This window comes from Artibeus jamaicensis, unplaced genomic scaffold (assembly GCF_021234435.1).
Source record: "Artibeus jamaicensis isolate MK-2021 breed Jamaican fruit bat unplaced genomic scaffold, CSHL_Jam_final contig_473, whole genome shotgun sequence".
NCBI classification, from domain to species: Eukaryota; Metazoa; Chordata; class Mammalia; order Chiroptera; family Phyllostomidae; genus Artibeus; species Artibeus jamaicensis.
Genome location: NW_026521851.1, coordinates 2205955 through 2221372, shown reverse-complemented (window position 1 = coordinate 2221372; position 15418 = coordinate 2205955). Strand labels below are relative to the sequence as shown.

Here is a 15418-nt window from a genome sequence, read left to right as displayed (position 1 = left end):
CATGATACTCATAACCAAATGCCTCCTGTTTAAATGAATTCTGAGTTAATAACAAGCACAAATCTCACATATGCATAATCAGTGAAAACAACCCATGAGTTTCCCAAGTTTAAGGACTAGGTGAGCTAAGGTTCAAAATGTGGTCGTACCCCCCATCCTCAGGGGTACATTCCAAGATCCGCAGTGGATGCCTGACACTGAGAACAGCACTAAGCGGTGTACATACTGTGTTTTTTCCTACACCCACACACCTGCTCAACTAAAGGAAGCACGCAGGGCTTCTCCTTTGGCATATCCGTATTGCCAGCCCCACTGCTCCCTGCTTTGGGGCCATGATTAAGAAAATCATGGTGACTTGAACACAAGCCCCAGATATCGCCACAGAGGATCCAATATTCACTGGGCTACCAAGTGGTTAACAGGCGAGGAGCACATACAGTGTGGAGCCAAGGGACAAAGGGGTGACTCACGTCCCAGGACGGAGTGGGACAGGCCAAGATTTGATCACACTACTCAGAGGGGTGCACAATTTAAAAACTTAGGTTTGTGTTTATTTCTGGAATTTTCCATTTATGATCTTTGGCCTATGGTTGACTATGGGTAATGGAAACCATGGAAAGAAAAACAGCCAAACAGGGGACCGCTGTAATGCAATACAGAGAACTCCGCCTCATTATCACCCTGGTCCTTCTTCCAGCCCCGCTGGCAGGTTCACGGGACAGCTGTGTGCCGTGGCATGGGCACTGGCAGTCCCTGTGGGGCACTGGCAGTCCCTGCTCCCAGCGCCCCACAGAGAAGGAAGAGGACACATCCCTTCACAGTCACGAGTTCTCACTGAGAGCCGATGGGACGCACATGTTCTTTCTCACTCCTGTAACAGGTTCGGAGTGGAGAGCATTATAATATACTGTTCTTTGCAAATGATCCTGGAGCCTGGCTGGCCATTCATGGCACCGCCTGCTCTCATCCGTCTGTGCTCAGAGCCAGCAGGAGCTTGACCCACTGGGGAACCCTGGGGCCCAAGGCCACCGTGAGGCCAGCCAGTGCGGTGTCAGGCCATTCCTGTCGCAGCTCACCTTCAGCCCCGATGGACACCAGCTTCACGCCTTTGCTGGCTATGTAATCCAAGGCTTTGTTGACATTGGCAATTTTGTGGAATCGCATTTTTCCTCGGTCAGGTTTGGGCAGCCTTTCCCCTGTCAGATGAAAACAGATAGTTCAGGCAGAGAAAGTACTCGCCCTCCCCCAACCCTCACCTCCTGGGATGTGGAACCGAAATGTCGAAGTTCAGAGTCATGGTCTCCTAATGGAAGTGGGTACCTGTTTCTGATGTGCCCCTGGTTTCTCAAAGTACAGAGGGAGCATTAACAAACTCCCGAGAGCGGACGGACCAGTGGGGAGCCATGCTACGAAAGCCATGTGCTTTTCAGCTCTGCTGAGTGTCCAGCGGGGCCCACGAGCCCAGTTACCAAGGGGTTAGGAAGGAAGCTGCTTGGTGTCCAGGAGCATCTGGGGTTGCTAACTAGCTGCCCGAGGAAGGCAGGGCAGCCTAGTTCAAGTCACAGAGGTGGCTGCCAGCGCTCCTCCCAGACACCCAACTATGAAGATCCATGGATCAGGCAGACTTGCCATCCCCCTTCCCAGTCACACCTCCACAGGGCGATCTATTCTCTAGTCCAAAGTCTAAACCGGCCGGCTGATTTTCAGGGCAAAGCATAGCCCCCTAGTTATGCCAACAGGTACACTGAGCTTCTGCTTGACAATGTCTGGAATACACACAGGCTGGACTGAGGATGCAGAGGGCAGCATGGTGGGTTGTCATATAACTCTTTTATTCTCTAATTTTGTTACAAGGTGGGTGACAGAAACACTAATATGCCCATTTTAAACAGAATACACTTCCTTTTTACACAGAAAAATAACTCCCAGCAGACTGCTCTTCAAGAGGCTTTCTTTCCCAATAACACCATGTGCTTGACCAGCGGGTTCAAGGGAACTTGCAAAGCAGCATGTCTACCTGGAGGACCATCTGCTGCTCACACGCAGGAGCTTGGGGATGGGCGCAGCACCGAAGCAACGCTTGCCACCAACCTGAGATGACTTCCAGCAGCAACATGAGCTTCAGGCCGTTCCTGAAGTCCTCCTCGATGTTCTCGATCTGGGTGCCCGCTTTCCTGAGGTGGGAGTTACACCAGGCAGTGAACGTCTGCAAGAGAGTGCATGGGGTTCAGTGTGGCCCGATGGGGTGGACCCTCCGTGGGGGACCCTCCTTGGGGGACCCTCCTTGGGGGCCATGCCACGGCTCACACCTTCTGGAGCGCCTTGGGCCATCAAACAGAATGTGATGGGAATGACCTGTGGCCCAAGGGAAAGACTTTAGCAAAATTTCCTCTTTAGAGACAAAACCTTTTATTTGGTATACCAACCTGAGGGCTTTTTGCCTTCAGTTTGAAAAGGTACCACGTTTACAACTATGCCATCAGAAAACTCTGTGTATACAACAAAAAATAAGCTTGCCTGCAAAATGAGTGAGTAAATAATGTATGAAGACTGTCTCACTTACATCCAACGTCTTACTTCAGAGTAGAGGGCGAGTGGTATTGCGTAGCAGGAAGGGGAAGAGAGGAGGGGCCCATCACCCCTCATTATCTACAAGTTATCCTGCATAAACAACAGTCTTACACTAGTAACTAGTCAATTAAACAAATTTGCAGTGTCGTCAATCTTCAAAAAACAGTAGCGGTGGTACTAATAACCTCCTCCTGACGCAGGCCTGGACTGCAAAGATGGTCAGACACAGCGCTGCCCTGCAGGGGCTCCCGCCTGGCCCGGCTAGCGGGTCTGCAGGCGACCTTCGGGGAGAGACGGGCTGCACGTGAAGAGGCACCCAAAGGCACTCTGTTTATTTTTTCAAGGTCTTTGAACTTGGCTTCCACTTGTGCACAATTTCCTGCCAAAACCAGATTAGAAACACGCCCGGCAGCTGCTGGCTCAGAATGCGAACTCTCCCCAGTCTCTCAACAGCTGCTGGGCTCAAGAACCAAGTGCCCGCGTGTCACACACGGGCGGAGACACACAAACAAGCTGCGTTACAGACGGGAAAGTGAACCTCTCAGAAAAACGCTGTTCCCAGGAAGGTTACAAACAGACAGTTTCCATAAAAATGACTTTCCTGGGTAATAGAGAGGACTTTCAAACCTGACTAATAGTCGCTTATTGTAAGAAATATGCAACGGCATTAAATTCTAGAGCAAAAAGAAAGTGTAGACATTTTCTTGGATTTGCAATAGTAAGTCTTCCCGACAACCTAAACTAGTAATTACTTTTCCTAAAACTCATGTAAATTTTAGTCAAGTCTACACAGAAGGGGCACTCTAGGCCGTATATTCCAGTTCTGTGCCCAACCCGCGGGGAAGGCGCTTTTCACAGGTACCTACGTGAACGTAAATTAAAGTTTCGGCTCCTCGGCTGCACAAGCCGCCCTCCAGCATCACGGGAAGTCCCATTCGACAGCACCACCCGACGTACACAAATTCTGTTTCCTGAAGCTAACATTGTGACAGGAGTCTGTAATTTACTTACGTAAATATGAATTCTTCGTATCTGCTTTTTGAATAGGCAATACGCTCCCTTTGTTCAAAATTCCAGTGGTACTAAAGGCTCAAAGCGGGAAGCCTCCCAGTGTCCTTGCCCGGAGGATGGGTACCAAGGCAGGCGCACGCCTCTCCTTCAAACCTCCTACGCGGGGCCTGGACCACAGGGCTCTGCACCTGGCTTTCTTACCCACTTGGAAACGTAACCTAGGGAGCGTTCCTTATCAGTAGGATCATTTCTTTCTATGGCAGAATATTCCACTGTGTACCTTCATGTAACTAGCTCCCTATGGATAGATGTTGAGGTTGTTTCCAGATAATTAAGTTTTTCCACAAAAAAAAACTTTGCAGGCCCCATACACTGCAAGCAAAACTCTTTTAAAGGTGGTGTTTCTTAACCAGCAATGCTATGAATAATCATAGGCCTAACTCCCAGAAAAGGCACAAGAGGATAGCAGGTTATGATTTTTTAATGGAATTGATAGAAAGTATGGTAAATATTTATACAGTTGTTTTTACTTAGATTCTACTTCAAATGGGCAGATATTGCTGGTGTAAATGACCATACCCTGTTACCACATTAAGCCCCTTCATGATGAAAGTATCAGGAGCACTTTTGGATGTAACCCTAAGCTGCTCATGAAATCGGTGCAAGCTTCCTGACCCCACTCTGGAATCCTGCAGAGTCTGTCTGTTGCTACCTTTCTATAGGTATACATACCATAAAGGTAAATTTCCATAAGTAATTTTCAGTTGTGCAAGTCCAGAAAACAGATTTAATCATAAAGTCAATTTTTGAGTTAAGTCCAATGAAAAATGCCCCATCTTTTTTAAACAGTTTTTAATATTTCAATTATATTTGACATACAATATTTTATTAGTTTCAGATGTACAACATAGTGAATAGACATCTATATAACTCACAAAGCGACCACCCCAATAAATCGAGCGCCCATCTGACCCCATACACAGTTATTACAATGTTGTTGACCATGTTCCCTGTGCCGTACCTTACATGACTGTCTTTGTAATCTCCCATTTGCACATCTTAATCCCTTCCCCTTTTGTTGCCCTTCCCCCATCCCCTTCCTATGCAGCCATTAGTTTGTTCTCTGCATCTATGAGTTCGCTTTGGTTATCTGCTCATTTATCCTGTTTTTTAGATTCCATAGATGAGTGAAATCATACAGCATTTATCTTTGTCTCACTTATTTCACTCAACACAACACCCTTTAGGTCCATCCATGTTGTTTCAGGTGGCAAGATTTCATTCCTTTTTTTTCTTCTCCTCCCCTGAGGACATCTTTTCGCTGATTTCAGAGGGAGGGAGTGAGAAAGAGAAACACTGATGTGAGAGAGAAACATCAACTGGCTGCCTCCCACAAGCGCCTGAACTAGGACTTGTACCTGCAACCTGGGCATGTGCCCCAACCAGGAATCGAACCAGTAACCTTTTGGTGCACAAAATGACGCTCCAACCATATGAGCCAAGCAGCCAGCCCAGATTTTATTCTTTTTATGTCTGAGCCTTATTCCATTGTATGCATGTATACCAATTCATCTTTATCATTCATCTGTTGATGGGCACTTAGGTTGCTTCCATATGTCGGCAATTGTAAATAATGCTGCAACAAACACAGGGGTGCTCATACTCTTTCAAATTTGTGGTTTGGGTTTCTTCAGATAAATGCCCAGAAGTGGAATGGCTGGGTCTCTCTTTGCCTCTGGTCACAGCCTTTGCTTTTAAAGTCTGTTTTGTCTGGTACAAGTATTGCCACCCAGCAGGTTTCTTGTTGCAGTTTTCACGAAATGCCTTTCCATCCCTTCACTTCCAGTTGGTCTGTGTGAGTCTTTCCGTCTGAAGGAAGTCTCGTAGGCAGCGTGTGTAGGGGCCCTGTTTCCACATTCATTCAGCCACCCTGCATTTAAAGAATTGTTGAATTGTTGATATTGTCACTTTATTATTTATACTTTTTATCTTTTTTCCTTCTTACTTTAAAGAAGTCCCTTTAACATTTGTTATAATATGGATTTGATGGTCATAAGCACCGCGGCAGCTGATTCTCGTCTGGGAAGCCTGGCGTGGGGCTGGGACCACTGGCTCCGCAGGGGCACCTCCGCAGGTGACAGACATACGCCTCCTGATTTTTAACCACCACACGTGGGCGTGGGACCAGCCTGTTTCTCGTCTCCACCCCTCCCGCCAGTCTGGATGTTGTTTCTTCTGTAAATCCTTAGTTGTAGGGCATCTGTTCGGCGAGACTTCAGGTGGTTCTCCATGAGGGTTGCCGTGCAGTGTAGCTGTAACGCTGACCGTGGGAGGATCTGAGAACGGCATTTACCTGGACTGCCATCTGCACTGGAAGTGAGTGCCCCTGTCTTTAATGACCATCCCTCAGGGCCAATCAGGGGGCGCCTAAACAAGTTAAATGTGAAAGGGATCCCTGCTCGGTGGTAACAGCTTACAAAGAGGCCAGTGTACTTTGAAAAGGAGCTTCATTCAAGCCAGGTATCAAAATGTTTCAATTCATTCTATCCACAGTTTGTTCCCACAGCCTGTGGAGACTGCTCCTAGCATTTCCCATTGTCCCAGGTTTCCGTGAAAAGCCTGAATGTTGGAGAGTTTAACAGCAAAGCCCCAGCACAGCAACCAAACCCCACCCGTTTTACTAGAAGGCTTCTTCAGGGATTTTCTTGCTGACTGACAGGCATCTCTAAGGCCTGTGGGAATTAAACCCTGGAGCACTAGGATGGACTAAAGGGTGGCCCAGGCCCCCTGGTTCAAACCAGGTTACCAAGAGCTGTCCCCTTCCTAAGAGACACGGTGTCTATGAACAGGACACAGACCATCAAGGAAAGAGGCCGAGCCTCCCAGCCCACAGCCAACTTGGACGCCGCCCTGTCACTCCTGGCCAGGCTGCCACTCAGCCCTTCCCACTCCACTCTCCCGCTGCGCCACACCTCCCGGGAAAGAGAACTGAGATGGGAGACCACAGAAGCTTCTGCCTGTGGAAGGGAAAGGCAGGTGCTTCCAGGCCTCATTACCTTACAGAGAAGCTCATGACAGAGCTAAGGGGCAGGGCCAGGTCACCACCGAGCAAAGGTGGGCAGCGGTGGGGATCTCGGCCTCACTGTGTGTGCCCCGCAGACACCAGGGCAGATCTCAGCCTCTCTTCCCCAAGCATAAGCGATGACAACCCACGGGCCAGGGTGGGCGTAGGCTGGGCCCCAGCCCCGCGTGGCCCCCCAGCGCTGTGGCCCAGAAACTCGCCGAGCACCAGAAGTGGAGGAGGGGCCTGGGGCTATGGCGGGCGAGCCCGGGACTCGCGGCGTTGGGTCTGCACGAAGTCTGGAAGTCACTCAGACCATCAGCAGCGTGTCTCCTCAGCTGGTTCCGGACGCTCGCTGGAGGCCCGCAAATTCTCTTCAGCCCCGACGCATGTTGACGGAGAAAAGTATTAGCTAAAGGAATTTCTCAAGAATGTTCGTGAGCAACAATTGCGAGCCCTCTGATGGCAGGCCAGGCCACGCCTCCTTTCAGGAAGAACTTACCAGCAAAGACCCAGATTTGTGAGAGTTGTGACACTGCTACTTCTCTCAGAGTTAAATGATACAATATGACAACCAGCACAGTGAGCTGAACGGCAAAGAGCACTTGGGTCCTTGTTGAAATGTTGAGATAAGCTTGTGTTACTGAATGCTGGGCATTTGAATTTGGTTTCTTTTTAGGTTAGTTAACCCTACAGACATGACTGCCTTCAGGGGTGTCCAACCTTTTGGCAGCTCTGGGCCACGCTGGAAGAAGAGTTGTCTTGGGCCACACATTAAACACACTGCGACATGGAATCACAAAAAGCTCATAATGTTTTAAGTAAATTTACAGCTTTGTGACGGGCCGCATTCACAGACATCCTGGGCCACATGTGGCCCGCAGGCCACAGGCTGGATGCCCCTGCACCCCACTGAGAGGAGGGAAAGGGCCTTCCAATCAAAATGAGTAATATCTGTGATTATTTCTATCACTTACATAACACAAGTTCACATCTTCATCTGGGTGAGTTTATCACCTGGATACACAGATGAGGACAAAAAGAATCCACCCTGAGTCTGACATGGTGCATTTCATGTGATTAGTTCATTATCACTGCCTTTAGGTGAGTCCTCCGGGGCTCACTCCTGGGAGCGCAGCTGCTCAACAGACTTTATCATTTTCTCCAAACAAAGAATTTGGCAACACAGTATCTATGAACCTCCTTTATACTTTTAAAACCAGCTTTTATTTTGATAATAATTATATAAAATACCAATTTCAGACCACACTTCCTGAAATGGAGATGCACCCCAGTCTTGGGGCTTTTGTGAACAAAATGGAGCAGGGTCTGCAGAGGGCTGGGACGCAGGGCAGGGCCTGCAGCACAGGCTGGGGGCAGGCAGACCGATGCCTCCACCTCCAAATGCGCCGATCGTGAAACGGCATCGTCTGTCAGGCCCAGAGGTTTGGGGCAGCGTCGGAGTGTTCCGTGATGGGGTTTGCATATCATTTACCTTCCTCAGTGAGTAAAGACATCACAAGGTGCTCGGTGCCAATTCCAGCCTCGCGCCCTCTGGGGTGGGACAGCTGAGCCCCAGAAACCTGGGGACACGGTCCCTGGGAGGGAGCCTGGAGAACAGGCAAAGGCCGGCCCCGCTGCAGGCGTGGCTCAGAACTCAGATTCTATGTGTGACTCTGATACCACGCAATTATCTGCCCTTTGTGTCCTGACACATTCCCAGCTATAAAAAAAGGAATAATAATTCTCACAATCAAGTAACTGTATGACCCAGTTCAAAAGCTCATCAGGAGGGGAAATGTAAGTGCCTCGGTCAACACCACTGCTGCTCTGCGGAGCTCATTTTCTGAAGGCGCTCCATTGGTGCTTCCATTCGCGGCAATCACTAGTACTGTTTCCTCTTCCACCTCACAAATTCCCAGTTTGCCAAGACTCCTTCCAGTCGCTTTCTGGCCCTTTCCACGTATTGGAAAAGTAAGGGGCTCTAGAAAGCTGCACACCAGTGCAAAATCTCTGGGTGAGGTTGGGGCAGAGGGTGGGGGCTGCTTCTCTGAAGTAACTATGGCTTCAGCTCTGGCATTCGAGGAAGAGCAGGGGCCAGCAGGCGCTGGTTCACTACCGAGCTGCACAGCCCCACAGCCAGGAAGCCCCGACCCACCGTCACAGGAGCACCTGCTCTGGGCCCCTGCAAATGCCACACTGACCCGAACAAGGGGCCGCTCCAAAGTCGTGTGAGAAATCAGCAGCACGACCTAAATTTAAGTATTCAGACACTCGACCTTCTTTCAAACACATGTAAAGGGTTTCTGCCTGCATTACAGGGAGATCAGGGAAGGTCCCTGGACCCACAGCCACTCACGGTGGTGGCTGGCCCTCAGCACACGCAGGGTAATCCTGTGGACTTGAAAGATCCCGAAACTTCAAGGTCACCAAGTGTCCTTTCGACTCCTCGCACAGCATTTAAGAAATGGACTCGGGGCGAGAGGTATGTAAGTGGGAGAGTGTTAATTCTGAGGGTGCCGGGCGTGCTACCATCAATTACCAGATGTCTTGGAAGTCCGCTGGGGCCCGACTGTTCTCAGAACTTGCACAAGCAAGCACCTCTCTCCACAGGGAGCAGCGCTTTTACTCTCCGCCCACGCCCACGAGTCTCTGCTTTGTCTCCCAGATCCTGCTGGATAACAGGGCAGGCGGCAGCTCAGGTCAGCAATCCCTCACGATCAGCCTCCCTAAAACCTGAAGCCTGGCTCTGGGACCAGTTCGGCGTCCGCTGTGGGCAAGTCAGCCCACCTCTCCCGTGGCTCCCCTCTTCCCCTGAGGGCTGCACTACTAATGTCATTCAACGAGAAGTCTGCACGAATTCCGAGAGACTGGAAAAATATTTCACAAATAAAAACACTTTAGAATCTCAGGAGAACGGCGGTCAGTGATGGCAATTCGGAGAAACTCGAGGTGCTTTGGGTTTAAACTGAAATGGAATAAGGTCATTGCAAAGGAGTACCAAAGACAGTTGTGCCCGAAGTTCACTCGAGCACAGGAAATATTCCCACTTTAAAGAAAGCACACGCGGCTCAGCACACTCACAGGCCACTGCTGTGCACAGGTGGGAAGGGACACGAGAACCCAGAAGGGTGCGAGGTCGGATTCACCAATTCACCGAAGTGTACGACCTCTGTTCAAAGGACAAAGGACAGCATAAGCGTATCTCAATTTCCTCAAGGGACAAGGCTTCAGAAAGTTAGGTTTTGCTGCTGGGAATAAAATAATAGTTTGTCTGTGCATTTTTAAAAAATGGACTATTGTCCCTAAGGACAATTAATATAAAGGATTACGCTTGAATCAGGACTTGGTTTATAGCACAGCAGGTACAAGGAGCCTTAAAATTAGCTCGTGCCGAAAGGCAGACCCCACTGCACTCCGTGGCCACGTGGAGGTGCACACTGTTCTCCCCAGCTGTGTGTGTCTGCGAGCTCCCAGGTCCTACATTAAAGAACCAGATGGACACTGCAGCCTCTAACCCTGCCTTCCCCGCCTTTGGGTCACCCAAACAACCCAGCACCCAGCAGGTGCGCCACAGTTCACATACACAGAACTAGTGCCTATTCAGTTTTCCAGTGCTTCAGGTTGAAACTGTGACGATTTCAGTTGTAAGTTAACTGTAACCACACATTTTGCACCAAAATACTGCTTTTCACTTGGGTTCCAGGGAAACTCACAAATACAAATTTAGTTACTCAAAGACAAAGAAAGAGAGAGGCAGCCCTTTCCCGTTGATTCGTACCAACAAATTCTGCCTACGAGCAGGATTTCAGATCTCTTTCTACCAGCGTTAGAATGCCTAACACTCGTACTAAGGGCACGAAAGCCACAAACGTCGCCGCCGCCACTGAAGGGACACACCGAGGGGCAGGGGTTTGTTTTCTGTTCTTGCCGATGCCTGGAACACTGTGACAGTAACTATTTGTTGCATGGCATCTCATTCATCAGACTTTCCGGGGCAAATGAGAGAGAACATCAATCAGATTTTATTAACTGGGAAAAAAAAAGACGGAGGAGCTAAAAATCTACATCTGCTCATTACCCTGTCAAACTGAGCTACAGAATCCTTCACTGTTAAAAAAGACTCTCTCTGGAATCTTGCCAAAAAAAAAGTTCAATCTTGTAAAAAATAAAAGGCAACCTCCCTGCTGGGGCACCTAAAAATAGGACCAGGCCAGGGTGAGACTTTAGGAGCGCAGGCCAGAGGCAGCGCTCTCAGGGCCCGAGGACGGTCCTGTCCAGGCGTCACTCACAAATGCCAAGCCAGGAGTTTCAGGCTTCAATCACCAGGCTCATGGACTGACTTCATTTAGGTCCCAAGCTGTTTGGAAAACATAAAGAAAGGTGCTAAAATTCTGAGACTGCCTAACAGGGGGGAAAAAAAGTCTTTTCGGGATTTTTAACAAAGTCGAATGCACCCCAGACTAATTCTGGCTTAAGGAGTAACCTCTCTGATACGTGGCATCTCCTCCCTAACTTCTAGAAAGAATGGAACAGATTGACGGTACGGAATTTGGAAAGGGAAAGTGGCTAACAAGGCTCCTTGATATTGGGAAAAATCTGAGTGTCCTTGGGAAACACGTGCCTCATCTAGAGCACCCTTCTGGGCCACCCTCCCACCCCGTGAGCCCTGACACCCAGCAGCACTGCCCAGCCAGCCCCCTCGCCTGAGACTGGGAGATAGGAGTGTGCTCTGCTCCATGCAAGGGGGCCTCCCACCTCTGGCAGGGGGTCTGCCTCCATGAGACACCTGGCCCCTGGTCCCCAGTGCAGGTGTGTGCCTGTCCTTCGGATTTCTTTGGAACTGGTATAACCCCTCTCCAGGCTGTCACTAATTCGTTAACATCTTTAACTCATGTTCACTTTTATATTTGTATGTCATGATTTTACCTTTAAAAATTGTCTTTTAATGCACAGTTTTAGACTCTTTTTTCTAAAAAGAGGTCAAGAATCAAACAAGCTAAAACATGCACTATCATTCTGGTCTAATTTGACTGATTTCGCCGAAGACAGAGAGTCACTAATTTGCGAGAACGGTGCACTGACCTAACCGACGCCTGCCGATGGCTGGTCCTGGATCACGGCCTGCCCCCCACGCAACCCCCCACCCTGTGGAGATGACAACTGCCTGCAGGCTCTGCCCACCAAGGCCCTTCTCCACGTCAGACCCAGCGTGTGTCCCCAAGCGTCCTCTCACACCATGACATTGTGCTGGTGCTGAATTATTGAGCATTTTTCTGTTTCGTGAATATCTTACATTTATCTAGAAACCAAAGTATTTCCATCTGCTAATTTCCTTCTTGCTCAAGAAAATACCCGACAAGCATTTTATTGTCACTTCCAGGAGTCCCCATCACTCATCCTCCACATTCTTATTTACCAGCTGCAATTGCTCATCCCTGTACTTCTGTCCCCCTCAGGGTGGAGTCAGGCGGTGCACCAAGGGCATGGGATGCTTCTCTGAGCCACTGGTGGCCCAGGCTGGTGTGCAATCCTGGCTGTGTCTGCATTAATTCCAAGGGGTGTTTTAAAATGCTTGAAACAAAATTCTAACTAAGAAAAGAAGATAATAGCATTCTCTCTTCAAGAGAACAGTTAATGATCTTGATGAAACTCCCCATTTTAACTGTTATGTGGAAAAAAGAGTTAAGATTAGAGATATGCAGATTCTTCCCAAACTAGTTTAGGGTTGGAAGCACATGTTAAACTAACCGATCAGGTATCTTCAGAATGAAAGGCAAAGTCAATTCTGCTCTAAAAGGTAAGGAAAAAAAGTGGCGAGCTCAAGAACCACAGGCACGTTGCTGGAGCCGGTCACTGGAGCTCAGAGAGCCCCGCAGCCGGGCGCCTGACTCCGCCGCGGGCTGCAGTCCCCTGCGGTCACACCTGCCCCCCCCACGCTGGCAACCTGCGTGGGGCATTCCTGTGAGGACTTTCTGGTAAGCAAGCGTTTAAGGCTCCCAGCAAAAAGCCATGTACACGACTGATCCTGAGCCGTGCCTCCCAGAATAACTTGTTCCCTTGGAGCCTGGGTAATTATGTGCAGGGTGGCTCGGTGACAGGCAGGCCCGGCTGCTGCTCAGGGCTAGGCAATGGCAACGTGTATTGGACTGTCATCGTTCTCTTCTTGAGGCTGGGTTCAAGCTTCCCAAAAAGCACTGACGTTACCCCAGCCCATCCCAGCCACCGGAGAAGCAGCTTGTACTACTCAGATGGCAAAATAAGTATTCTTTAATTCAAGTTCGCCACTCCGTTACTATTTTCAGGGGCCTAAATAAACGGCTGCCTACACAGAGGGACTGAGCGTTCCTTTACAACAGAACAGCTCTCTGTTGCACGCCACTCTCTCCCCATCATCGGTGTTTTGGACCAGAGCCCATTCTAAGTCAGGGACAGCCCCAGGCAGGTGCATCTCCACACGAGGGAACAGCTCTGGGTCTTGACAGAAGGGTCTGCAAAACAGGGAAGCTGGGCCCTTCCAGATTCCTACGCACTCCACAGCAGAGGCGGGCGGGCTGGGATTTCCTCCAAGCCCTTTGCTAGGGCTCACGCTGAGTGGAGAGTGCTTGTAAAAATACATAATGAAGTGTTGGTATCCCACGCCATTTCAGATCATTATATATTAGAACATAAAACCCATAGGTATGTGCTCCTATGGAATACATCATCGCATAAAGTGGTCTGGTAGGCAAGGTAGCAAAATGTTAACACTAGTTTCCACTAGGTTATGACTTAACATTTTTGTATTTGTATTTTCTATCGTGAACCCCTGTGACTTATGCGATTATTTTAAAATGTGTCTTTAAACAGTAAGCGGAATGTGCATCCAATCTGTGAGCCCAGGTTCTTTGCTGTCCCCTGGTGGCCTGTAATTAAGTCACCTTGCTTCACTTCACCGACCAACCACATCTCTACCTGAACAAGTAAAGAGCCTGAACCCACTATGGCCCAGCAACCCTAGATCGCTGAGTTAATCACACAGTGAAGTGCTACTTCAAATGACTATTTCAACATCACATTGGAAAGCTCTGGTGCCGAAGGCACACACTGGCCACCCTGCGGGCCACAGGCGGAGCTCCTCTGTGGCCTTGCGTCCCCCGGCCCTGACCTGCCGCCCACCAGGGTGTCTCATTAAAAGGCTCTAAAGGAGACAGTGCCCACCACCCTCCCCCCATCTCATCATGGAAACAAGGGAAATTTCTGAATCAGACATGTCTTTATCTTGCAGTAAATATATCTACCACCACTTCATTCCCAGATTTTCAACTGTCTGAACATGTAAGTAATTTTTTTTTAACAAAAGACTTGAACTGTCAGAAGAATGAACCTAGAGATCTGACTTTGGTCCAGATATTTAAATGATGATTAACTCTTAGCTTCTGAGATGTGCAAAATTAGCACCCTAACGCCTAGCATATACTAATATCAAATTGTCTGGTGTGTGAGCATATTTACCATTTACGACCCTATGGACAGCATATAAAACTCCAAAGTGGAACAGCGGCACGTGTCACAGGGGAACCGGGCCCCCAGGAGGCCCCCAGCAGGGCGGGCGGTCCTGCTCCCTCCAGACTCAAGGCTCAGTCCCCTTCCAGGGGTGTCCAGCCTTTTGGCATCTCTGGGCCACACTGAAAGAAGAGCTGTCTTGGGCCACACATTAAACGTGTTGTGACACATAATCACAAAAATATCTCATAATGTTTTGAGTAAATTTATGATTTTGTGTTGGGCCACGTTCATAGCCATCCTGAGCCAAATGCAGCCCACCAGCTGAGGGTTGGGCACCCTGTAAGTCTAAAGTGTTCATGAACTGCAAGTCAGAAATTACTAGAATCTGGTGTCAATTTGTCAAAGCATTAGAAATGGCACTTCACAACGTTTGCATTTTTTTAAGTTCCGAAACAGGCCAGTCAGTACTTTGAGGAAGCGCATTCCCATCCTGTATATATTATCAGTTGCCTGGCCCCACGTTCTCTGAGGTTGTCTGGAGTGTCTCCTTAGCACGCAGTGGCCATGGAGCTTGTGGTCTTCACTGGACCACTGCTGAGAGTCCAAGGGGACCACTCATAATGACCATAGGACAACAGCCTGAGTGGGACTGTCCTGGCACACCTGGATGCAGGGTTCCCCTGCCCCTGAAATCAGTCCCCTCCTCCAGCATCTCCTTCCTGCGGAACAGCGACCCTCGGTAATGAGCAACACATTGAACACGAGCATACACTGTGATGGCTCAGTGAAGCTAAGACATGAAAGCAACTTACATGAAAATAAAATTAACTTAAATTTTAAAAAGTAAAATAATAAAACAAAATAAATTGAACCTTTGTATGGAATGAGGTGCCCTGGAATGGCCCCCTCACTTCCAAGGCCGCCCAAGAAATCTGTATCTCAGCCGCGGAGGGCCTGATCTGTGTCTAAATAAATTCCCCGGAAGCCGTCTTGGCAAGACTGCCCCTAAAAATAACCTTTCCTCAAGAACCCTGTAAATGTCTGCCTTGCTCCTTCCTCCGGCTGTGCTCTGGGGGTGGGGAGTAAATCGCGATGCTCCAGTATCTAATTCAGCATCCTCAGACATGGCTCCCACTGCACAGCAGTCAAAGCAATGGCCACAGGAGCGAAGAGAGGACCAGACCCGAGGAGACCCGAGGGAGGTCACGGGGTCGGTTAATCAGGTCGGTTTGCAGCAGGAGCAGAGAATACACCCTGTCAGTACTGACTTCACACGTGGGCACAGGT

The 15418-nt window shown here is 49.1% G+C and overlaps 1 protein-coding gene across 1 annotated transcript in view; it reads right to left on the bottom strand.

Moving 5' to 3' along the window:
* The window catches only part of ACTN2 (actinin alpha 2), a 65219-nt gene that overhangs the window by 38914 nt on the left and 10887 nt on the right, over positions 1 to 15418 (bottom strand). Inside the window, exons 2-3 of the mRNA XM_053667896.1 lie at positions 2092 to 2206; positions 1077 to 1196 (exon numbers count right to left, since the gene is read on the bottom strand). Coding sequence (XP_053523871.1) covers positions 1077 to 1196; positions 2092 to 2206 — 235 coding nt within the window. The remainder of the gene's footprint in view (positions 1 to 1076; positions 1197 to 2091; positions 2207 to 15418) is intronic.